Consider the following 24,687-nt stretch of genomic DNA (forward strand, 5'->3'; position numbering starts at 1 on the left):
CAGAGGTCCAACGTGTGAAGGGTTGCAGAGCCCATGCACGGGGGTGCTCACCCAGGGTACTGCTGGGTGGCGCTGGACCTGTGCTGGATGCTTGGGGCTGTGTTCTGACGGAGCTGGGGCTCACGCAGCTTTGCAGGTGCCCTCACTCATGTCTGGGAGGAGGTTCTGCGGTTGTGGCTGTGCTGCTGCTCCGCAAATGGCCCTGTCTCACCCCCAGCTGTTTGCCAGCCTGTCACGGTTCATCCCCTTCATGGCTGTGTCCGTGGCCCTCCTGGCCACCAGCACTGTGGGCTCAGGCTGCTACACGTGTGGTGGGGCCAGCCCCAACCTGCACCCTGCATTCCATTGCCTGCAGAGACCCCAGCCCAGCCCTATGCTACCCGGGGGCAGATGGTGCTGCCCCTGCCCAGAACTGCACTTGGAGCACTGGCAGCAGCAGAGATGTGAGCTCCTCCATGCAGTGCTGGGGCTGACATGCTCAGCTCTGACAGTGCTTTCTCTCCTGCAGGTAGGAGCAGAGCTGGGCCCCCATCTGCCTTCACCTTGGCTCTCCTACTCTGCCTGCCCCAATGCTTTTTGTGAGCATCCCAGGAATACTGCAATGGGCAGAAGTGATGAGCTCTGCTCCCTGCCCACAGCAGCACATGGCCCGAGAGCATCTTTTCCTTCCTGGCCTTGTCTGTCCCAGCAGCTCTCTGCAGTGCAGGAAACCCAGAACTGCGTGCAAGCCCTTCTGCAGGGCACAGGGTGCTGGGGTGAAGAGGAGACCAAGCCACGGCTAAAGCAGCGCATGTTTATGGGATCTGGTGCATTGTGGGTAACAGGATACAGCAACATGCTGGGTACAGGGGTAACAAAAGCTATAGGATGAGGGGAGGTGGGTCCCACAGGGCTGGCGCTGCCTTGGTCCAGCTCACTGCCGGACATGCGGCAATGGGGCTGGGATGCGGATGTCCTGCCCCTTCTCCAGCCGCCGCTCACAGTCAATCAGGTAGTTCACTCCGTCTATCACCAGCTGCACCAGCTCCACCTGCATCAGGAGCACATGCTGGGACTTGGGGGCTGTCTCAGGATGCCACGGCAGCCGGGCTCCGGCTGGCCCCACTGGTGCCAAGGGCAGGCGGTGCCACCACTGCACCCCTGTTCCAGCCCTGGCACATGGCCCCTGAGCGGCTGGGGCTCATTGGGCCGTCCCAAACTTCCCTCCCTAGAAGCAGCTCTGCCTCACACTCACCTCTGACTTCCCCAGCCGGTCCAGATTAGAGATGTCAAAGATGCTGCCAGTGGCTGCAGTGTCCACACCACCCGTCCCACGCTTCTGCAGCCGGAGGTTCTCCAGGATTTTAGGGAAGCGGCTGTCCTGGTGCCCAAAGTGTCAGTGCTCAGCGGGACCCTCAGCCGCTGCCTGCTCCCCAGAGCAGCCCTCCCACCACTCAAGGACCCTGCTCATAACACCCACAGGGAGCCCTGCCCTGAGCAGACCCAGGCTGGCCCCTGGGGGAACATGAAACGAGCTCCAGGGTCCTGGGCAGTCCTGCACCTCCCACAGCCCTGGCCTGGCTCCCCACGGACCCGGCCGTAGTGATACCTTGCTGAGCAGCGGCAGCTTGATGTGGACACCCGCTCGCAGTCCAGTGCCCAGGTTGGAGGGGCAGGTCAGGATGTAGCCCAGCCGCTCGTTCCACATGAACTCCCAGCCACGCTCCTGGATTAACCGCTCCACCTGGGATAGAGGCACAAGCAGCCACTCAGTCCCGGGTGCAGGGAGCCCAGTACTTGGCACGGCTCAGCCCCAGGCATGGCAGCGCTGCTCAGCCCCAGCCGAGCTGCCTGTCAAGGGCCAGGTGCTGTGGGGCCATCGGGCACTCACCTCCTTCAGGCCACGACAGAACCGCTCAAAGACACGTTTCATGTTGCCACCCTTCTCCATGGAGATGATGCGTGTGTGGTCCTCCTCGTTGATCCAGATCAGGAAGGTTTTCTCGTTGTTGTGCCTAGGGATGGGGCAGTGTTTGTGCTGGCGGCCTGCCTGCAGATGCCCCATGCCCACCCAGCCACCCATGGCAGGCCCACCTGTGCCCCTTCTGCCCCCGTGGCCAAGGTGCCAGTGCTGCCCCCCAGTCCTTCCTGTGCCCATGGCTGGGAGCACATTGCCACAGCACAGCAAGGCAGCAAGGCAGCCAGCCAGGAGATGCTCCTGGGGACAGGCTAGTGTTCATCCACATGCATCACTGCAGGGGACTGGTGCTGGCTCAAGTGCCGTTTGTACAGGCAAGTGCTGCTTGGGAGGCAGAGTTCGGTGCCAGCATGGTGGCAGCCCTGCCCAGACTGGGGACAGGAACATGGCTCCTGCACCATGCAGGCAGCAGGAGGGGGCTCTGAGGTGTGGGGTGCACATTGGGATGTTGTATTAAGGGGTGGCTGGAGCTGGGGAACGTGTGCTGTGGAGCTGTTCTCCATGAGGCTGCTATAAAGGTGCTGTGTGCTGTGCCAGTGAGAGTGAGAGCTGGCTGTCACCTCAGGTGAGCGATGGTGTGTGGGATGCTGCATGGCTGTGCAGAGATAGATGCTGGGGCGAGCAGTAAGATGACATCGTGGCAGGAGAAGCCTGGGGACAGAAGGAGCACTGGGGATTGCCTGGACAGCAGAAGGCAGTTACAGGGTTTTTGCAGCCTAGAGCACAAGGCGCTACAGGAGGGTGAGAGCGGGCAGCACCGACAGCAGAGGCTGGCTCCAAAGCTCCGCTTTCAGGAGCATGGTGTGGTTTGTGCATGGAGTGGGTGGCTGCTGAATGCAGCTCACGAGGGGCTCCCAGGCCAGCCCCAGAGCCGTGGGTGAGCACTGGTGTGCGTGCTTGGGTCTGCGGTGCGGCCGGTGTGTGGAACGTGGTGGCAGGGCTGGGGCAGCCTGACGGAGCAGCAGCATCACCCCAGCCTTTCTGCCCTGATGACTGCCTGGTGCCAGGGCAGATCCTCACCAGATCCCTCGGGCGTCGGGCCAGTCCCGGGCCATTCCTGCTGCTGTCAGGAGCGGGGACACTGGTTTGTCGAAGAGGAAGTGGTCCTGGAGGGAGGCAGAGTGCGCGGGCTCGCCAGGGCCGCACAGCCAGTGCCAGGGCACCCTGTCCCACTGCACCGCAGCTGTCCCAGGCAGGGAGAGCTCACTTGCTGTCCCCATCTGTGGGCAGCAGTCCCTGCCTTCCTGGCCAGGGAGGCACAAGACAGCTGCTGCACAGCCCACCCTGTTCCGGGGGCTGGTAGGGCACCAGCCATGTACCACAAGCCTACCTTCCCCTGGGCATGGGCAGGGACATGGGGCAAGAGCTGGAGGGGCTGTGAGCTACTGGGGTTGTGTTCAGTGAGCTCCTTCCTCCCTGACGTGGGAAGGCTGAGCAGAATGTGAACACCCCCTCCACCAAGGGACAGCCTCACTGGGAAGGGGTCCCGGTCCCATAGGGCAATGGGGCTGGGAAGGGAGGATACAGCCTCCCAGAGGGGCAACACCAGGGAAGGGGTGGCCGTCCAGGAGCTGCACTGGCTCACGTCAATGAGCTGCTGCTGCTCCTTCTCCGTCATCTCGCTGAGGCGGTAGTACCGGCCCGACAGGTCTCCGGTGAGGCCATTCAGTGCCTCCACAGTCACCTTCTCCACCTCCCGCCGCTCGGCACGGGTGCAGGCTGGCGGCAGGCTCAGCCCGCGGATGCTGCGCCCGGTCCGGACCCGGGACGAGAGCACATAGCGCTCATCGAAGTGGCCAAACTTGATCTGGAACAGACAGGAGCCATGGGGCGCTTACAGGAGGACACCGGTGCTGGCAGGGGCCCTGTCCCCGAGGCCCGGGGAGAGACCCCCGTGCACAGCGCCACTGCCCAGCTCCTTCACCTTTGTGGCGTCCAGGTCTGTGAAGTGCTTCATGGTGCGGGGGTTGAAGCCGTTGTGCCGCTCCTGGATCACGGGGTCGAATATGTCAGCAAACACCTGGAAGCGAGCAGGACGATGGGCACCATGCGGACCCTGCGCCCCACGGACATGGCCCTGCTGCCGGCACGGGGGACGTGGCAGCAGGGGAGATACAGGGGGTGGCTGGGGCCATGGTGGGTCTTGCCATCCGATGCAATAGCAATCCATGGGGCCGCTGCTGCCCCAGCAAGGAGGCGGAGGAGGATGCAGGGCTCCAGGGCAGCTGCTCTGAAGGAGCCCCCTGTCCTGCAGGGACACACTGGGGCTGGCCAAGGGGCCTCTGCAGCTGCCCGGGCTGGGCAGCAGGAGATGGGCACTGATATCCAGGCTGCTGGATGTACCACAGGTACCAGGCTGCTGCAGGCAGGGTTGCCACTCACCTCATAGCTTTCTTCATCGCCAGCTACTATGCCCACGGTCTTGATGAAGGGGTGGCCGGGGTTGTCAACGCCCGTCTGGATGCACTGGTCCAAGGTCCAGCCATTTGAGGTTGCTTTGTCACAGAGCCTGCTGTAGATGGCTGGCGTCAGGTTGCTGGCCATGCAGTTATTGTGCTTCCTCAGGTCGGGGTACTCAGCACTGCAGGAGGAGAGACTGATGAGTCCTCTGGGGCAAGAGTGGGGAGCTCTGGGCAGGGAGGCTGAGCTTCTCTGCTTGTGCCCACCGGCAAAGGCCAAGGAAGAGCAGTTAGGGGCACTGTGCGGCAAGGGCAGAGAGCAGCCTGAGCCGAGGGCTGACAATGCCGCAAGGACAAGAGTCCATGAACAATCTGGGCTGGTTGTTTGGGTGCGGCTCCTTATCAGCCATGTACCAGGGCCTGGCACTGGGAATGCTCTTGCTGGCCAAGCGGCGGTCACGCCAGCCCCAGCCCCAGCTCCAGCCCGGGCTAGCAGGAGGCAGTGCAGAGCTGCCGGGGGTCTCACTCCCCTTCTCCTCCATGGTGCTGCCCAGCACTGGGGCTGTGGGCAGTGGGCTGGGTGTGCACTGGGCACGGGTGGCAGAAGCACGTGGGGCCCTGTGTGCTCAACAGCTGGCCAGGCCCGGGGCCCCATTCCCCACAGCCTGGATGCTGTGGGGCAGGAGATTGGCTGACCCCGATCTGCAGCCGGTGGGAGCCGCGCTGCTCCGGTGCAGTTTATTGTATTAGGGGTATGCTTTTCTCTAATCAGCTTAGCGGGAGGCCATCCCCTGACCTCATTCCCACTTTAGCTGGGCTTTGAGCTCGTTCTGCGTTCATGTGGGGCTGGCAGGGCAGGACCCGACAGTGCTCTCCTGGGCCAAATCCCTCCTGCTGGAGGTGGTGCCTCTGTTGCCATAGTGGGCCAGGACCGGCCCATGTCAGCCACGGAGTCCTGGCTGATGGCCTGTGCCTGGAGGGGCACTGCCCTGGGGGAAGCGCAGCTTGGGCAGGGGTCATCCCTGTGCAAGAGGAGGTGACGGGCGGGTGTGGGGCCGGGCCGGTGGGAGCAGCAGCCGGCTGCCATCACAGCAGCAAGTCCGGGCACTGCGCGGCGCTCAGGTCCTGCTCCGGGTCCTGGTGCTGCGGAGCCGAGCGCTGACGCCTCCCCGCTGCATCTGCAGGACCAGGAATGTGCGTTGGCCCCTCGCCTACGGCTCTTTGCTGCTTGTGGCTTCCTGCGCTTTGCAGAAAGAAAGGGAGGTAGGGCTTGGGTCTGCCCTGCGTAGGAAAGCACTGGCAGCTCCAGCCTGGACCAGTGCAAGGAGGCATTTCCTCCAGGCTGGAACTCTTCCCAAGCAGCGCAGGCCAAGGGCTGCTCCCCCAGCCCACCCACATCTGTGCCATGTAGAGATGCTCCAGTTCAGAAGCTGACTCGTCTGAGAGCGGACACAGCCTGCCCAGCCTCCCCCCTGCTCCTGCCCCTGCTGCCGGCTGGCTGCAGACCCGCGTCTCCCCGGGGAGACACACTCTCATAAAAAGCATTTGCTGATCAGAATGGGACACTTGGACAAGTTCCTCCTCTGCCTGCAGCACAGCCAGTGCTGCCAGGAGCACAGCCTGCTGCACTTTCCACCCTAGTGGCAGCAGACTATGTCCAGAAAGCCAGCAAAGGTTGCTAAGGGGAGCAAGCTCACTCCCAGTAAGCAGGAGACTGCAGCAGGTTTATACATGCTGTCTGCTACGGGCAGTCCCAACCGTCACCGAGGTATCGAAGTCCAAAACCCTGAGACTCCATCCCTGCCCGCAGGGTCTGTGCCTGCTGCAGTGCTCATTCTGCTCCTGCTCCGGACACACGTTCCCCTGAACAGCCCTGAATCACAGCCGGCAAATCTGGGGAGTTTCTCTTCAGCCTTCCTAGAGCTGGAGGGGGTCAGGATGAACAGGGCAATGCCAGGAGCCACTGCGCTCCCTGTCCTTGCAGCAGGAAGTGCTTGCCGCAGGAGCAGCCTCCCGGGAGTGGAGGCCTCTGCATCTCCCCGTGGCTCTGCACCATGATCCATAACCCCCAGTGCCCTCCCTGGCGTCACCAGCTCTGTGGGGGCTCACGCTGATGGTGCGGGGTGTGCGAGGTGCATGGGGTGTGTGTGGGGGGCTGTGGGGTGCATGGGGTCTGTGTGGGGTGTGCGAGGTGCATGGGGTGTGTGTGTGGGGCTGTGGGGTGCACGGGGTCTGTGTGGGGTGTGTGAGGTGCATGGGGTGTGTGTGTGGGGCTGTGGGGTGCATGGGGTCTGTGTGGGGTGTGCGAGGTGCATGGGGTGTGTGTGGGGGGCTGTGGGGTGCACGGGGTCTGTGTGGGGTGTGCGAGGTGCATGGGGTGTGTGGGTGGGGCTGTGGGGTGCACGGGGTCTGTGTGGGGTGTGCGAGGTGCATGGGGTGTGTGGGGCTGTGGGGTGCATGGGGTCTGTGTGGGGTGTGCGAGGTGCATGGGGTGTGTGTGTGAGGGTGTGGGGTGCATGGGGTCTGTGTGGGGTGTGTGGGGTGTGTGAGGGGGGGTGTGGGGTGCATGGGGTCTGTGTGGGGTGTGTGAGGTGTATGGGGGGTGTGTGTGGGGGTGTGGGATGCACGGGGTCTGTGTGGGGTGTGCAAGGTGCATGGGGTGTGTGTGTGAGGGTGTGGGGTGCATGGGGTCTGTGTGGGGTGTGCAGGGTGCGTGGTGCTCAGGCTGCTGCAGGCAGTGCAGCCCACGCTGTGTTCTGCAGGAGGACAGGGCTTGGGCTTTGTGTGGACACACTGACAGGAACGCTGGCGTTGCCGTCCAAACGAGGCACCGTGTGGCACTGCAGCTGGCATCTCCGTGCCTACATCTCTCCCTGGGGGAGCGCCCGAGCCTCCCAGGGTGGCCACTGGCACCGCAGTGTAGTGACAAGCAGTGCAATGACAAGCAGTGCTGCTCAGATCCCTCAAGGCTGTTGCCAATGCCTCCTGTCATTTAACTTAAGGAGCAGAGGAGCACAATCACTGTGGGTGTCTGGACCCTGCGGAGTGGATGCTGTGGATTGGTCCTGGGGCTCTGTTCAAGCTCTTTTCCATTGTCGGCACCATTACAAAACCATGCCCAGTTAAACAGACCCTCCCAGGAAGCTCATTTTAGAGCTTCTCAGACACGTTCCCTACCTTGATTTCACCCCCTCCTCCAGACTCACCTGAGCCCCCCCTTCCCTGCTGTTTATTCACCTCTTTGGAGGCGAATAAACAGTAACATCCAACCTTCGTCACTCTTCCAACTGGCTTCATTTCTGTCCCCTCCTTTCTGAGCCTCAGCACTGCTCTCAGCACACAGCTTCTGCACAAGCATGGCTCTGAGCCTGCAATGCAGCGCCTCACCGCTCTCCTACTGCACAGTGTTTGGTGCAGGGACCGCAGCGGCTGTATGTGTTTGGAGCAGTAACGTGCTGCCTCCTTCCCCACTCTGCTTCTTCCCTGTGCACCGCCTCCAACGGCACCAGGGTGAGGAGGAAATCCCACTCCTTGCTTTCCTGACCTGACTGAGCTGTGCCAGACTGAGCAGCCGGTGCCGGGGCACGGAGGAAGAACCAGCTGGTCACCATCGTGTCCCTCTCCCATTCTGACCCTGTTCCTCCCCTGCCCAGTGCCTGTGAGGTGCAGGCAGCTCCTGCCTTCAGCCCCATCCTATGCCACAGCCCCCCATGCTCTTTGGGGCTGGGCAGCGAGCAGGACCTTCCAGCACCTCTCCAGCCTCCAGCCCCAAAGCACCCCGTGTGCTGGTGGCCCAGCCAGGGTCCCTGGGCAGCCCTTGGCAAGAGTGGTTCAAACACTCTTGGGGGAGTGACACAAGGCCTTCTGTGCTGCTGCTTGAACCTTGGCTCCGCTCTGCAGCTGTGACACTTATCTGGCTTAAGAGATCAGGCACAGGTTGTGTAAATAGGGCGAGGACTCTTGGAGAGCCAGCATTACCGCCAAAAGCATGCTTAAGCCGGGCCGTGGCCCTGCAGGCACCCGCCTGGCCCAGCTTGGCTCCATGCGCACATCCCACAGATCCTGATCACACGTCCCAGGGCTCATCTGTATCCAAAATCTGCCTGCAGGCCGGGGGCTGCCCGCTCAGCCCTTGCGGGCACCTCCACTTCTCCCTTTACAAACCGCCCGAGAAGGAGGAGTGAGGACCTGCCAGGAAGCCTTTCTGTTGAATAGAGAAGTCCCTGTCCCCAAGGATGGTGCTTGGAAGGCTGCTTCAGCCGGATGAGGCCAGGCCAGGAGCTGCCGCCAGCCCCCGGGGGCTGCCCAGGAGCCTCCAGCTCTGTCCTGACACCGGCTCCTGCAGGCGGAGCTCCCGGGTGCTTGGCCGGGAGGAGAGAATGAGTCCTTCTGCTCCATCCAGTTCCCACCAGGACGCTGGCAAGTGTCCCCTGGCTCCTGCCACAACCGCGCCAAGCCTGGGCTTTGTCCTCCCATGCCCCAGCAGCCCACAGAGTCCCCCTGCCCCCAGCCCCACTGGCAAGCCCTTGTCCTCCCCCTCTCCCTCCCGCCGCATGCTGCGGGGCAGCGGCTTGTCCCGGTGCTGCCGGCAGCGCTGGGACGGTGCTGGGGAGCCGGGCCGTGGGCAGGGGGATGCGCCGGGGGGGGGGGGGCCGCGGCCCCGTGTCAGGGCGGGTCCCGTGCAGGTCCCGGTGGCCGCGCGGCGGTTGGGGCGGCCCAGCCTTCGGGGAGGGCGCGGAGGCCCCGCCGCGGCGGCGCCGGTGCCCTTGGGCGGCTCCGTCCAACACGGCCGAGCCCCGCAGCCGCCGGCCGGGGATCAGGGACGTCCCGGTCACCCCCACCCCGCGGACGAGCAGAGCCCCCGCCCCGCCGCACCCGGGACCCCCCCCTCTCCGGGACAGCCCCGCGCCCTCCCCGGCGTTGGTGCCGCAGGGACCGGCCCCTGCCCGCCGCCCTCCCGCAAGTACCTGGGCGGGTAACGCCGCCGCTGCCGGTGTCCGGCGCTGACCGGGTCCCGGGCGAGCAGGAAGCCGGCGGCGAGGGAGCCGGCGCCCACCATTGCCAGGAGGCCGGCGGAGCGGCGGGCGGACAGCGCGCGAGCGAAGGTGCCGGCCATCGCGGAGCGGCGCGGCAGGGAGCAGGACGTGATGGGAATGGGAACGGGAGCTGGAATGGGAACGGCGGCAGCGGGAGGGTGCGCGGAGGCGGAGAACGGCCGGGCACGGGGGGGCGCGAGGCGCTGCCACCTGCTTGCCGCGGGCCCCGCCCCGCCCCTCCCCGGGGCCGCCGCCGCCTTCAGCACCGCGAGACGGACAGCGCCGGGGGGCGGCCGCGCACCGGGCCCCGGACACCCGCGCGCCCCGGGTCGGGCTCGGCGCGGCACAGAGCGGCCGGCGGCGGCGGAGGGGAGGCCGAGGAAAGTCCGCGCACTTGAAGCCGGACGCGGGTCCCTGCCGGCCTGGAGCCACGCGTGGGATGCAGCCCGGGATGTGTCGCGGGGCCGGCGGACCGTTCCTGGAGGCCCGGTCTGGCGCGGGCGGCGGTCACCGGCACCCCCGCCCCACCGCGCTCTGTGCCGCTGCCCGGTGCCGGGCGCCCCTTCCTCGGGCCCCACAGGCCGGGCTAGGGCGGGCGGCCCCGCGGCACCGGAGGGTTCAGAGCTGCGGGGCAGGGAGCGCTGCGGACCCGCGGTACGGGATCGGCAGCGGGGGCGGCGCGCGCGGCGCGGTTGCCGTGGTAACGAGGGACCCGGCGCTGGGCCCGCGCCCCACGTGCGCGCGTCACGCCCGGCCGCGCAGCGCTCGCCGCCGCCGCCAGGGGCCGCCACGCCACGCCCGGTCGGTGGCCGGCCGGCCACGCCCTCCTGCCTGCCCATTGGCTGGATTCGGCCGTCAGCAGGTCCTGATTGGCCGGCGGCAGCGCCGGCGGCGCAGGGTGCGCTCGGAGGCCGCAGGTGAGCGGAGGGAAATGGCGGCGCCCGGCGTCGCGCCCCCTGCGGGGTGCTGGGGCGTCCTCGGGGCGCCGGGCCCGGGGAGGGAAACGGGGATGGGGGTCCGGGCGCAGCGCTGCTGGGGCCGGCTCGTCGGTGACTGTCGGGGGGTGCAGGGTAAGTGGCAGCCGTGTCTCCCGCAGCCCTGTCTCCCGCAGCCCCAGTCTGTCGGCCCGGCCCGGCCGGGCCCGGCCGCGGCTGTCGGGCCCAGCGTCCGCCGTCTCTGCCCGGGAGGGCCCGTGGGGCGGCGGGCGGGGCGGTGGCTGAGCGGGCCCGGCAGCGCCTTCCGGGCGGTGTCGCGGGGAACGGGCGGCCTCCGGGTTGGCGTTACCGTGACCGTGACCGTGTCAGTGCCGCCCGGCTGAGGGAGCGGCCCTGGGGGAGCAGCCGCTGCCTCGGCCTCCCTCTCCCTGAGCGGGCCGGTCGAGGCTGTGTCTGCATCGCACTCGGTGCGAGGGAAGGGCCGGGAGGCAGGGGCGGATGAGCCTTCGTTATGTGTCAGGTACCTTGTGGTCCTGTGAAGTTTCACACTTAACGATCTCATTAAAAAACCTCATTAGAAACGACCTCATAAGACAAGAAGCGCCGCAGGTGCTGTGAGCAGCGCAGCGCTCGCTCCGGCGCAGAAGCGATAAGGCAGGAGGCTGCTCTTTGCTTGCAGGGTATTGTGTAGCAGAGCAGATCCTGGCCAGGCAGCCACAATGCTTCCACCATCGCGGGCTGGCCCTGGAGATGGCCACGGACTGGGAGTTCCCAGAAGTGCTGCTCGAATGGGCAGAGCTCATGTTTAGAAGCTGGACTTCAGCTTCCTGGTTGTGAACATGCTGAACCTCTGTTAACAGAACAGAGGGAGCTTGCTTTCACACAGCACCTCCAAAGAGCTTTTAATTATTAACTCTGGAATAGGTGTTCTTTTTCTTCTGAAGCAATTAAGTGTCTATGATAAGAGTACAGCTTTCACCTTTTGTAAGTAAGTATGTAATTGCCCTTAGTACAAACAGCCCTTGTGGCAGTAGGAGTCACTTTGGGCAAAGGTGCTTCACTCACCAGCTTTTCAGGTTGGTTGTTATCTGCAGGTGGTACCTGTACTCCTGGGGCCTCCCTCCCACTGCTCCCTGGGGGGCCTCTGCTCCTGGACCTGTCTCTTGTCCCGCCGGTGGCTGCCAGCCAGGTGGTGAACCTCATTCAGCTACTGCAGTCCTCGTCCTCCAGCCCCCTCTGCGGGGACTGCACCTTGAAATCAGGCGTTTAAAAAACAAATGAAACAAAAGGCACTGCCCAAGCCCACTCTTTTTAGTGGGCAGTGCCACGCTGAGTACAGAGTTCATACGAGACCTGGTCATGTTGCCTTCTCTCTGACATTTCTGGTACCTCAGAAGTGGGGCACAGAGAACAAGTCTCCCTGTTCCGTGAACATCCTCATCTGGACAGTGCCAGAATGAACTGGTGGGGAACCAGAAAACAGGTCACTAAACTTAGCTTGTTATCACTAATACAGGGTGGTCTAGGGAGCTGCATTAGTCCCAGGACACAGAGAGGCAAGGTCTGTGTCTCAGTTCCAAGTTGTGGGTCAGCAGCTTTTGGCTGCTATAGGTGGTTATAGGAGCCTTCAGTATGATTGTGCAGGAGATCATAGCTGCCCTTCTGAGAAGGGAGTGCAAGAATGTCTTTAACTGCAGCCACTGGTGTGTACTTCCTTGTGTAGCTATGATGGGACCAGCAAGCCTGAATATTCCATCTTTACCTTTCTGTGTGTGTGTGAGAGCTGTGTAAATGCTTTTGTCTCTCTTGGACTACACAGCCAGCATTATTAACACTTAATTTGCTTGCTGTGATTAGTGAAAGGTAAGGCCTGTAGCACTCTCTGCAAGTAGGCACTGGACTGGATGTATGACCTCTAGGAGCAGTTAGCTCAGGAAGCAGTGAGGATGATGCAGAGCTGTCAGCATCACAAACTGTCATTGCTTCTCATAGCTCTAGGTTTGAAGAAAGGAGGTAATGGTGGTGGTGGTGTGGGCTGAGCACCCTGCAGGAACTCACTGCTGCCGTTTCTGTTGGACTCTCTTGGCACCCAGCACTAGAGCTGAATCAAGCGTGGGGACAGCACCTCATGTTACTGGCCATTGGTAATGGCCAAAAGCTTTGGAGCTCAGGATAGAGCTCCATTTGCCTGCTTCCCTTTAACAGGAACAGGCTATCTGAATTTTACCTGCCTTAGTTATGACTGTAGATAAAAACTCTGTTTCATCAAGAGCCTGTGGTCTCTCTGGCAATGAATCTAGTCAGATAAGGGATCTACTTTAAAAGGCTTTCATTATGCCCTCTACCTTTCCTTACACCAGAGGCTACCTAAGCTCATGAGGCTTTCACTGTTAACACCAGGGGCACGCCTGATGCATCAGTGGCTCTTGGCTTCAGCAAGACTCCAGGTTTTTGCCTGGTTCAAGTGTGGTGTGTCATGGCCTCTAGAAATAGCTACAGATAAGGCAGAGGGTTTTTTTCTGTGCTAGGAGCAGGGATGTAGAGAACTCAACGATTTCTCAGGGCAAAGGTTTTCCTGCTGCTTGATCTGTTTTTTTTTTCAGGAGGACCATATGGGATTGGAGAAAACAACCCTCCTCCTCTCCTTGCATGGTTTACTTCATTAAATCATCAGCCATTGAGCTGCTAAGGGCTCATTCTGCACTGGCAGCAGGGCACAGGAGTGGAAATGGTTCCTGAGCATGTCGGGCATCCTGTTCGTGTCCTCATGTGAAAGCAGAGCTGTGTGGCGCACACATCAGGTGCCTGTATGGCCTGGCAGGCCAGAGCTGCTGCTCCTGCCAGCAGAGTACTGGTGGTGAATTACAGCTTTCTCTGCATGCTGGAGCCCGAGGCCTGTGCAGGAGCAGGTGGCACTGGGTACCCGTGTGGGCTAGAGCCAGGCAGACCCGGGCGTCCGCGCCTGGGTGCAACGTCCAGGCTCGCTCTGTCGCCTCTGGTTCCTGTTGGGTTGGTGTCAGCTCCTCCAGTAGATGCAGTGTGATAACCAGCGCCTGGCAGTGCGGCTGTGGGACTTTGGGGGTGCTTCTGCTCCAGCTCTTTCTCCGAGTGCTTACCTGTTGCATTTGCCCGTCTGGGGAGCGTGCACAGCCTTTCTGTGTGCAGGCATGCTTGCTTCTGTCCCTTATTTACAAGGTGATTTCACAAGCAGCTGGATTGCTCTGTGTGTTTCTCCTGCCCACATCCCACCCATGTTCCTGGCGAGGGGATTCTTGCCTACCACAAACCCGTGCCGCTGGCAGGCGGTGGCTCTGCTCGGGGGAGAGGAGCTGCCAGAGCACTGGGAGCTCACAACTGTACATGGCAGTGCAGCCTCCTGCGGTGTGCTGGCAGCAAAGGGAACCATGCTCAACAGGGGAGGAAGCTCAGGGACTTGGTCTGGGGGGTGCTGGAAGGCATCTGGGGGGTGCTGGAAGGCATGTGAGAGCATGAGAAGCAGTGATAGTGTCTCATGCCCATTTTTTGGAAGTACATAATAACATGAGGTGTTCACAATGCCCTCTTCTCAAGGTTGCACTTGCATGGGAGGAATGCTTTTGGCCACTTTCCAGCTGGGGAAAACACAGTAAAGGGGAACAGTGTGACATTATGTGTGTGCAGCTATGGTCAGAGGTGAGCAGCTGTGTCCTTGGTGTGTGCAGGGCATGCGTATGGTGTATTCAAACCCGGCTGCTGTGGTGGCAGGCAGTGCTGCTGCTGTAGGTGACGGTGCAAGGACACAGTGCAAGACCAGTGCAAGACACTGGTGTTTATAAAGCAGAGCTTGTACCCCGATAATCAGCTTCTGTGGTCATAGAGTAAATTGGAGCCAGCTTGCAAACTCAGGAGCCCTGACCTGCAGCCCAGACTGTTGCTGATGCTTCCTCTTGTGTCCTCTTTCCCTCCTCCCTGCAGACTCATGCTCCTTTCAAACGGATCTTTCTGTTACTGTAGGTCTTCTTGAGCTGAAAGGATGAAAGTTGGCAATTGGGAAGTCACCGTCACCGCCCTAAGCCTTGTCCTAACTTGTGGAGTCCCAGTTGATGTCTTTGGGTGTACGAGCCTGTGAGAGTGTCCACTGTCCCCTTCCATGATTTAGACAGTGGCTTGGAGCATGCATAATTGTAAGTCTCACATGATTTCAGCGCTGGTGGTGACACTGTCCCTTTCCCAGTCAGTGTAAAGGGGTTAACTGCACAGTGGAGCTGCCCATCTAAAACGATCCTGAATGCTGATCCCCTCCCACCCTGAGGGTCTCTTCCTGCTCCTCCCCTTTGTGCTGGGCAACACATCCCTGGGCTGACTCAAGCCAGATGAGTCCCTGCCCTCCCCACCATCACCGCTTCCAGTAGCACGGCTGGCCCTGGCTCACCCTGCCTCTGACCTTCTCTCTTCCTTTCTGCATGCTGGGATTCCAGAGCGGAATGGTCGGCCACCGGAGCTGCAATGTCGTCCCTGACGACCTCCAGTGAGGGAGAGAACTCCACTCCCAGGTTTGTTGTCGGTTCCAGGGATGATGAGACGGACTTTCTGGGACCAAACATGAAGACAGACGAAACAGATTTCTTTGAAGATGAGGAAGAGGAGGAGTCGGTAAGGAGGTGCCGGCATTCTGGGCTGGAGCGTCTGTGCACGATTCCTGGGTCTCAGCCAGGGTTTGTGTGGTTGCTGCTGAGGCTGCGGGCAGTTGGGACTCCCGGGGACGTGGCACAGGCTGTGTGGCATCGCTGTGCTGCCGTGCTCACTCCTCATGCTGCAGCAATCCCAGCCTTTTTGCTTGCAGGTCTTTTTCAGGTGCAACAGCAGATTTCTTTGTCCTAGCAGCGTAACCTTGGTGCTCCCATAAACCTTCCTGTTTCACCAGGGAAATTTCTGAGACAAATTCTGGGAATTGTGAAAAGGGCAGAGCTGTGTCTGCAGAAAGGAAACATTCATTCTTTTCTGTAATCTCTAGGAACAGGATGCAGAAAGGAGAATGATCTCCATCTCTTGACTGCTCTTGGCCCCTATTTAGCATCATGTTAAATGTAACATTTGGTGCTCTGTATGAGGCCTACATGCAGCAGGAATGTTGCTGCTGTCTGTATGAATTAACTGGGACCATACACCAGTGCAGCATCATCTCCATTGCCTTTGTACCCAGAGTCTCCGTTGCAAGTGGGTTGTTCAAACCCATGCAGTGTTGTGTACCTTCATACTGAGCGGAGCTATTTATCAGGTGTGGTGAAGGACTGGAAACTCTTTCATTTCCCAGATGTTTTTGCTGTGGAGTCTTGACTTTGCAGGTCAGTGCATTAACTTCCAGTGTCTCAGCTTATGGTTTGAAGCCATGGTTTTGTGATGGGTAACCCGCAGTCATAGAATCATAGAATAGTTAGGGTTGGAAAGGTCCTTAAGATCATCTAGTTCCAACCCCTCTGCCATGGGCAGAGACACCTCACACTAAACCATGCCACCCAAGGCTCTGTCTAACCTGGCCTTGAACAAAGCCAGGGATGGAGCATTCACAACTTCCCTGGACAACCCATTCCAATATCTTACCACCCTTACAGCAAAGAACTTCCTCCTTATATCCAGTCTAAACTTTTCCTGTTTTAAGTTTTAACCCGTTACCCCTTGTCCTGTCACTACAGCCCCTAATGAACAGCCCAGCTCCAGCATCCCTATAGGCCCCCTTCAGATACTGGAAGGCTGCTCTGAGGTCTCCATGCAGCCTTCTCTTCTCCAGGCTGAGCAGCCCCAACTTTCTCAGCCTGTCTTCATACAGGAGGTGCTCCAGTCCCTGATCATCCTCGTGGCCTCCTCTGGACTTGTTCCAACAGTTCCATGGTCTTTTTATGTTGAGGACACCAGAACTGCACACAATACTGCAAGTGAGGTGTCAGGAGAGCAGAGTAGAGGGGCAGGATCACCTCCTTCGACCTGCTGGTCACACTCCTTTTGATGCAGCCCAGGATACGGTTGCTTTCTGGGCTGCGAGCGCACACTGAAGCCGGCTCATGTTCATTTTCTCATCAGTACAACACCCCCAAGTCCTTCTCCTTGGGCTGCTCTGAATCTCTGCCCAACCTGTAGCTGTGCCTGGGATTGCTCTGACCCAGGTGTAGGACCTTGCACTTGGCATGGTTAAACTTCATGAGGTTGGCATCAGCCCACCTCACAAGCGTGTCGAGGTCCCTCTGGATGGCATTCCTTCCCTCCAGGGTATCAACCGAACCACACAGCACGGTGCCATCGGCAAACTTGCTGAGGGCGCACTCAATCCCACTGTCCATGGCAGCGATGAAGATGTTGAACAAGACCGGTCCCAACACCGATCCCCGAGGGACACCACTCGTTATTGGTTTCCAGACGGACATTGCGCCATTGACCACAACTCTTTATGTGCGGCCATCCAGCCAGTTCTTTATCCACCGAGTGGTCCGTCCATCAAATTGATGTCTCTCCAATTTAGAGACAAGGATGTCACGCGTTCTATGTTTGTTCTGCATTTCTACATTGTTATAGTTTAAATTCAATTTATTGAATTTAGTACTTAGTATGAAAAGTTTAGTCCCTTAGTACTAAACTGACCTCTGTCTTCCTTTAGCCACCTGAACGGCAGATTGTGGTTGGAATCTGTGCCATGACCAAAAAGTCCAAGTCAAAGCCCATGACGCAGATTCTGGAGCGTCTGTGCAAGTTTGAGTATATCACAGTGGTGATCATGGGGGAAGATGTTATCCTGAATGAACCGGTGGAAAACTGGCCCTCTTGTGACTGCCTCATATCCTTCCACTCCAAAGGTAAAAAGTCTGTGGCAGGCTTTAGCATACTTGAGATCTGAGCAAGGGACCTTCCACTCATTTTCCACTCCCTGCCTTTGTCTTTCAGGATTCCCCCTGGATAAAGCAGTTGCTTATGCCAAGCTGTGCAAGCCGTTTTTGATTAATGACCTTGACATGCAGTATTACATCCAGGACAGGTAGGTGTGTGTGATCTATTAAAGCACTTTCCCTCTTCCTTTGTGTGACTCTTCTCCTCAGCGTGCTCTGCAAACTTCGTCTTCCTGGCCACAAGCAAATGAGTGAGATGGGGAGGAAGGGGACCTTTCTCGGTCTTGGGGATTTTTTGTGTTCATTTGACTTTGTTCTTCATCTGTGGGAGTGAAGCCTTGGCACTTACTGAGGACATTCTAGACTCTTGTGATACCGTTTCTGTCCTCTACAGGCGTGAAGTGTATCGGATCCTTCAAGAAGAGGGAATAGACTTGCCCCGCTATGCTGTGCTCAATCGAGATCCTGATAGGCCAGAAGGTCAGTGTCCAGGCTCTGCCAAAAGCCATTGTCGCGTACTGCACTGTTTCAGATACTCTGCAAGAAGCAGGTGCTGACGATCAGTTTGGAGAGGCCTGATTCACAAGTCTGTTGTTTTTTGTGAACAAAGTTCCCAGCAGCAGAACTGTCTGTCGGGCCAGGACTGAAGGGCTTCAGCTCTGCACTGGGGCTGTTGCACCCTTTCCTGAAGTGCTGCTGCTGTGCTTTGTCTCCAGAGTGCAACTTGGTGGAGGGAGAGGACCACGTCGAGGTAAATGGAGCTGTTTTCCCAAAGCCATTTGTAGAGAAGCCAGTCAGTGCTGAAGACCATAATGTGTATATTTACTACCCGACGTCAGCAGGTGGGGGCAGCCAGCGGCTCTTTCGGAAGGTGAGGAGGGGGACTCCAGGTTTGGTGCTAGAACCAACAGATATGTGGCTCTGAAACCCATGTGGCTTCAGGAAGGAGTGTTGGGGGCAGGTGGAAGGGAAGGGAAGGTTTTGTGCTGGGGAGATCTAGACCTTAGAACTTCTAGCTCAACCCCATCTATCTGAGAATTGCAGAAGGGCATATTTTAGTGGTAATGCTGACCTTGCCTTCCTGTTTGACCTGTGTCCTGTCTAGCAGTCACAGAGCCATGTTCTGTGTTGAGCTGCATGCTGTTTTTTCCAGATCACTTCCTTGGTTTATGGAGATAAATTTTTTTAAACTTACGTTCCTGTCCTCTAGCATCATTGTTGCCCTTCTCAGCTTAGTGTAGCTTGAAAACGTGTTAAATGAGGTATTCATTCTTAGATTGCACAGGGCATCTGCCCTTACGCACTTCCACTTCACCAGCACACAGTTAATAGCTGTGATGTTTCTTTTTTCCAATCAGTTACATATCTGCCATTAATAAATGGATTGTTCCTTAGGTAACGTGCAGGCATGCCACTTGAGGTTGTCTCGAAAGCCTTACTAAAAATGAAACCAACATCATCATATACCCATAAGAGCAGTCAACTGTCTGAGAAGGAAGTTAAATGGCTCTGATTATTGCCCATCATCCTTTATTCTCATTTGATTATTAGCTAGGCTCCTTTCTTTCTGGGTCCTTAGCCACTGTTTTTTGTTCCATATCCTTGTAGTGATTGGAGTCAACTTAATGGTCTGTAATAACTTTTCTTGTCTTTAAAGCCTGGAAGAGGCTGCATTTTGGAGTCTCTTTTGTCCTATATAAATAAGTGTGTTGGAATAGGTGGGAGTTCTGAGAGGCATTCTGCTAATTCTTGGCCTATGCAATGAAACTTACTCTTGTTGTTCTTCCATCTAAGAAAAGGAGCTCCATGCTCTTCCTTGAGGTGTTTATTCTCTACTTTCAGATTGGCAGCCGGAGTAGTGTGTATTCCCCAGAGAGCAGTGTGAGGAAGACAGGCTCATACATTTATGAGGAATTTATGCCTACAGATGGCACTGATGTAAAGGTAAGGAAGAGTCTGGATTAGCTCCATCCTTCAGCAGGCCTGGGATTCCTGAAAGTTGGGCAGTCCTGCTTAGTCCTACTTAGATTCGTGAGTGTTTGCGAGGTGCTGACTGTGCAGCCTGGATCCCAAAGTGGGGAGCAAGTGTTCTGTAAGTTGTAACAGGAGGTGTATGATACCATTTGTTCTTCTCTCTGCGTCTGCAGTAGAAGCACCTTCTGGAAGCTGCAGTCAATCTAGCTGGTTATGTCAGGTTCACCTATTTCTCTTCCCAGGTGTACACTGTGGGGCCGGACTATGCCCATGCTGAGGCTCGCAAATCCCCTGCTTTGGATGGGAAGGTTGAACGGGATAGTGAAGGGAAAGAAATCCGTTACCCAGTCATGCTGACTGCCATGGAGAAACTAGTTGCTCGGAAAGTCTGCGTAGCCTTTAAGGTCTGTGTTTTATCTCCAGTGCAGGCAGGATACTCCACGAATGTCTGATCCAAATCTCAGTGTTGAAGGCTGAGCTCTGTTACCCCAATGTGGGTCTGGTGCTGCAGTCTTGGGTGCCTGATGGCAGTTGCTGTCTCTGCTGGCTGGGTGCAGCTGGTCCTGCTGGCCATGGCAGAATGCTGGTCAGAGATGACTGGGAAGGCAGGAGGGCCTGCAGCAGATGCCTTCTCTGCTCTTGGGTGGCTGGTGTCCAGCATACATCTGAGTATTTCATATCAGGTTCTGAGTATGCTTCTGTCCATCTGACCTGTGCTCATCGCATCTTTACTGTTTCCTAGTTGTGCTTATGTGCAAAACTTGGTCTTCTTCTGCTTTCTTCTATTTTTAATATGTCTTTTGTGCATATTTGTGTTCTATTTTATAGGTAGGTAGAGTGAGTGTGTGAGTCTAGGTATGGTGAAATGACACGTTCAGCAATGGCAACAGCAGAAGCACTTGGCTTCTGCTTCTACCCCCACTGCCATCTGCAACCCATACAGTTGTGCTCATACAGCTTTGGGCTTGTTCTACCTTGTAGCCCAACTTTCCACCTAGTGAAGGATGTCTTTGCCTGCACTGCTTATTGTCTGTCCATCTGTCCATCTATTCAAAATTGCTGGATCTAAAGGCAAGAGCAGGAGAGCCAGGCGCTGCTCTTGTCTAAAGCTTTCAGATCTCTGGGAGGTGGGGCGTGACTGACAGCTTAATCCGGGAGCTCATGGGTTGAGCTTTTGATACAGCTGTGAGGGTGTAAAGGCTCCTCTAAGGGGCCTCTTCCTGCTGGCTGTATTTTCACACTTCTTCAAGGCTCCTGGGGCAGGCATGGAGTGGAGAACGTGGAGAATGGCTGCAGCACTAGCAGAGCAGTGCTGCGCAGTGTGCACTGGCTGCTTTGTGTGTGCCCGGGCTGCTGTCCCCTCCTGCACTCCCTCACAGCGTACCTGAGTCCTGTGTCCTCTGCTTCCTCATGCAGCAAACAGTGTGTGGGTTCGACCTCCTGCGGGCAAACGGCCACTCCTTTGTCTGCGATGTGAACGGCTTCAGCTTTGTGAAGAACTCCATGAAGTATTACGATGACTGTGCCAAAATCCTTGGGTATGTAAAATTAGAGTTTTGATAGCAGGTAAAGAAACTCATATCAAAGGAAACTGAATATGGGGTGCTGATCAGTACGCTGGAGAGGTCTGCAGGTGGTTCATGCAGGGACATTTGTTCAGCAGGTGAGAGCTTGGCTCTGGGAGAAGTGGGTTAATTACTTTTAGCCCCTGGAGCTTCTGCCTGTGTTGGCCTTACATCTAGCTGTAGACTAGACAGCTATCTTACAGGACTTTCCATTGGGTGCTAAGTCCAGCTGCAGTATTGGTGATATGAGGAAAATTGGTGTCCCTTTAGGGTGCCCTGATTAGCCAGCCCATGGTGTGGTAGATGTCTCTGCAAGGATGATGAATGGAAATTCTGTGGCTCTCCAAATCTTCCAGCTTGGACCACTAAGGAGAAGGTGGAGAACCAAGGGAATGGAATTTCTTGTGAGATTTGTATTATAATCTCTTCCAGAAATATAATCATGCGGGAATTGGCTCCCCAGTTTCATATTCCCTGGTCCATCCCAACAGAGGCAGAAGACATTCCCATCGTCCCCACAACTTCAGGCACCATGTGAGTACCTTCTCAAGAGAATGCTGGTGATGGCCAGATGAGGGACAAAGTGCAAACCGTGTCCCAGGGACAGACATCATCCAGCAGCATGACATTGTCAGCTGCTGTCTTGGTTGCAATCCTGAAATGCCTGTGGAAGGGCTTAGCCATGCACACAAAAGGGTTGATGAATGGTAAACAAGTCATAGTTTTGGCGAATGCAGACAAGCAGCCATTGCAGGAATTGCAGAAACTGCTCACATGGCTTTCAGAAGGCCCAGGTTCTTGGTCAGCACAGGAAGCTGATGAGGGCATCACTGCAGCTGGCTCAGTGTTCAGCAGGCTGCTTGCCTGGGGAAGAGGTGTGTGGAGCTGCCAGTGGAAAGGGTGGAAAACAATCAGCTGAAGTACTCACATTGCCTGTACACTTGCAGACCCTCACTTTACTGTCCACCATCTGAGGCTAAAAGATCAATGGCAGAAGTTTCTTTATGATCCTCAGCACACCTGCATGCATGGAAGAAGTGAACAAAGTACGTGCTACTATAGCAAACCAGATGACCTGGTAGTGTCTGCAGTACTTTGCTTTTATAGCCTTGTACTTGGTTTCATATGGGAGTTCTGCCACTGATGAGAAAAGCAGCTGTCAAAAGGATGGAACTGAAAGAACAATGGGAAATTGCTTTCTGGTGGCGGTTCTGGAGCGTAGGGGCACATTTGTCAGGTGTATATTGTGTTTCTTCAGGATGGAGCTTCGTTGTGTTATTGCAGTCATCCGTCATGGAGATCGCACCCCAAAGCAGAAGATGAAAATGGAAGTGAAGCATCCCCGGTAAGAGTCAAGACAAGAAGATGCTGTGCTGCTGAGAAGTGAGGAGGGCCTGTTTCCTCACTCAAGAGGAGGAGCACAAGGGCTGAGTGCATGGGAGGCAGTGCTTTTTCCTGGTTCTGTTCAAGCAAATGCTTTCTGCCCAGTTGGGGGATCCCCCTTTCACCATAAGGATCTGGCACCTTCTGTGTGAACACTGCAAGAAAGAGTGAATTCTGTTAGGTGCTGCAAAGGGAAGTGCTCCCTTTGTGGATTAAGCACAGCCAGCAACTTGGCACCGTGCAGCCACTCGTTCACTTCCTCCTTTCTTCCTTCCAGCTCCCAGTGGGATGGGGAGGAGAATGGAAAGAATGTAACTCCCATGGGTTGAGATAAGAACAGTCCAGTAACTAAGGTATAATACAAAACTGCTACTGCTACCACTAATAATAATAGTGATAAGGGGAATAACAAGGGGAGAGACTATAAAAGTAAAAAGGAAAGGGGAAAAAAACCCCATCAACAAACACAAGTGATGCCCAATACAATTGCTCACCACCTGCTGACCAATACCCAGCCTGACCCTAGCACGATCTGGGCCTTCTGGGTAACTCCCCCCAGATTCTGTACTGGGCATGACGTGCTGTGGCATGGAATACCCCTTTGGCTAGTTGGGGTCAGGTGTCCTGTCTCTGCTTCCTCCCAGCTTCCCATGTCCCTCCTCACTGGCAGAGCATGAGACTGAAAAGTTCTTGGTCGGGGTAAGTGCTACTGAGCACCAGCTAAACCATCAGTGTGTTACCAGGGTTATCCCCAGACTAAAGCCAAAACCCAGCACTGCACCAGATCCTAGAAAGCAGAAAAATAGCTGTTAGAGCTGAACCCAGGGCAACCCCACTAAATGGGAAGCTGGTGGCTGCTTCCTTTTTGTACCTGAAGATGGAAACACTTGTTTTTATCAGAATTTCTGAAGCACAGAAAGGAGCCAGTGGGTCTACTTGTTCTCCCTGAAGAACAGAGCATGAATGCCTATGGAGGGATGACAGTTCTTGTAGCACTAAAACAGCAGAAACTGGATCAGGGCTCTTTGTTGTCTCTGTTCAGGTTCTTTGAATTATTTGAGAAATATGATGGCTACAAGACAGGGAAGTTGAAGCTGAAGAGACCAGAGCAGCTACAGGTGGGTCCTTTCTGGGGCTGCTGTGTGGAACGTGCAGGTAAAACAGATCCCAGTGTGAGGCAATTCTTTGGGAGGGTGGTGCTCTCAAAAGAGCAACCGTGTCATGCACAAACACTCCCTTTCTTATTCCTCACTGTGTGCACCCTCAGCTGGGTGATAGCAGTTCCATTCCGAGAGTGGAATGGAAACTGTTCCTGGCTGATACAAGGACTATAGGATGGGAATGACCTGATGCAACTTGCCCATCTGCTGTGGATGCCTCTGGTGAAAGATGGGTCGAGGTGAGGGAGTGGGGTAGTTGGAGGCCCCTGCTTGGTTCTGAACAGGGCTGGAGCACAGGGTGGGGATCAGCCAAACTGCAGCATGAAATTTGTCCTGTCTGAGCTGTGTCTTGTGAAGTGACGTGTCCCTGGTGCTGGTTTGTGTGAACCTGATGCTGGGTGAAGCCATCTAGAGGCCTCGCAGGAGTACAGTGGTGAGTCCGAGAGAGAGTTGCTGGATGCTTGAGACTGTCTGCTCCCCAACAGGAAGTGCTGGACATTGCACGGCAGCTTGTGGTGGACCTGGGAACCCACAGTGACTGTGAGATTGAGGAGAGGAAATCCAAACTGGAACAGCTAAAGAGCGTCTTGGAGATGTAAGGGCTCGTATCTCAGGGCACTGTGAGTTTGCCTTAGAGCTGTGGGTCTGGTGTTGGCATCACAGAAGCAAAGGAAGGGTTTCTCTCAGGACCATAGCTCGCTGTGGCATACATAGGCAGTGTCTGTGCTCAGGCCAAGTCTGTGGAGCTCAGAGGATGATTTTGTGCTATGATTGCTTCCCCTGCTCTCTCTGCTCACTAGGGATGTGGTTCTCCTTGGGGTGCTGGCAGACTAGGCTTTTTTTCTGTGATTCACTTAAAGATGTAGCTAGAAATGAACTAAGGTTGATTAAAGCCCCAGTGAGGTATGAGAGCACAGAGAGCTGTCAGCTGAAGGGCAGGCAAGTGAGTGGATCTTTTACTTGAATATGGGGGAGTTGTTTGGTTTTGAGGCTGCATGTTGGGTCGCAGGTAGATGGCAGAAATGTTCGCGTTGCGTTGCAATTGGTGTTGCAGCATGAAGTCTCTTGCCTGTGCTGTGTTTTTGCTGTGTGGTGCCTGGAGACCTCTGGGCAAAAGGTGAGTGGGGTTGATTTCTTTAAATTGTTTCCCTCCCTCTCCTTGTGACAGGTATGGACATTTTTCTGGCATTAACCGTAAGGTTCAGTTAACCTATCTGCCTCATGGACATCCAAAAGCTGCAAGTGAAGATGAAGGTAAAGAAACCTGGCCTCTGGATGTGGAAGCAAGATTAGTGACCCATATCTTACCTTTGCTCACAACATGTGGGGGTTGGAGTGATGCATAATGTCATGTTCCAACATACCATGATGGTGCCACAGGGCTTATGCTTCGAATTTAATGAATGTCAGCCTGTGCCTTCAAA

The 24,687-nt window shown here is 56.8% G+C and overlaps 2 protein-coding genes across 12 annotated transcripts in view; one reads left to right on the top strand and one right to left on the bottom strand.

Moving 5' to 3' along the window:
- Positions 1-779: 779 nt before the first annotated feature.
- On the bottom strand, positions 780-9,651 carry CKMT1A (creatine kinase, mitochondrial 1A). The gene is made up of 9 exons (XM_062642587.1): positions 9,324-9,651; positions 4,340-4,538; positions 3,882-3,977; positions 3,543-3,764; positions 2,978-3,063; positions 1,871-1,994; positions 1,589-1,723; positions 1,235-1,360; positions 780-1,030 (listed from the first exon to the last, which is right to left on the bottom strand). The coding sequence occupies exons 1-9, from the start codon at positions 9,470-9,472 to the stop codon at positions 914-916; spliced, it is 1,254 nt and encodes a 417-aa protein (XP_062498571.1). The 5' UTR covers positions 9,473-9,651; the 3' UTR covers positions 780-913.
- Positions 9,652-10,202: 551 nt separating this feature from the next.
- The window catches only part of PPIP5K1 (diphosphoinositol pentakisphosphate kinase 1), a 44,871-nt gene continuing 30,386 nt past the window's right edge, over positions 10,203-24,687 (top strand). For 9 of the 11 annotated variants that reach the window (XM_062642607.1, XM_062642610.1, XM_062642611.1 and 6 more), the window contains exons 1-14: positions 14,136-14,490; positions 14,785-14,959; positions 16,956-17,151; positions 17,240-17,330; positions 17,576-17,661; positions 17,898-18,052; positions 19,024-19,125; positions 19,398-19,559; positions 20,572-20,693; positions 21,153-21,254; positions 21,979-22,065; positions 23,146-23,221; positions 23,749-23,858; positions 24,432-24,517. In XM_062642607.1, the coding sequence (XP_062498591.1) occupies positions 14,813-14,959; positions 16,956-17,151; positions 17,240-17,330; positions 17,576-17,661; positions 17,898-18,052; positions 19,024-19,125; positions 19,398-19,559; positions 20,572-20,693; positions 21,153-21,254; positions 21,979-22,065; positions 23,146-23,221; positions 23,749-23,858; positions 24,432-24,517 (1,522 nt within the window). In that variant the 5' untranslated portion in view covers positions 14,136-14,490; positions 14,785-14,812. Of the gene's footprint in view, positions 10,310-10,411; positions 10,463-14,135; positions 14,491-14,784; positions 14,960-16,955; positions 17,152-17,239; positions 17,331-17,575; positions 17,662-17,897; positions 18,053-19,023; positions 19,126-19,397; positions 19,560-20,571; positions 20,694-21,152; positions 21,255-21,978; positions 22,066-23,145; positions 23,222-23,748; positions 23,859-24,431; positions 24,518-24,687 lie in introns of those variants that run through there. The other 2 variants (XM_062642608.1, XM_062642609.1) reach the window with 2 other exon arrangements.

This window comes from Pezoporus occidentalis, unplaced genomic scaffold (assembly GCF_034315485.1).
Source record: "Pezoporus occidentalis ecotype Australia unplaced genomic scaffold, CSIRO_AGI_Poc_V1 ctg72, whole genome shotgun sequence".
Classification (NCBI taxonomy): Eukaryota; Metazoa; Chordata; class Aves; order Psittaciformes; family Psittacidae; genus Pezoporus; species Pezoporus occidentalis.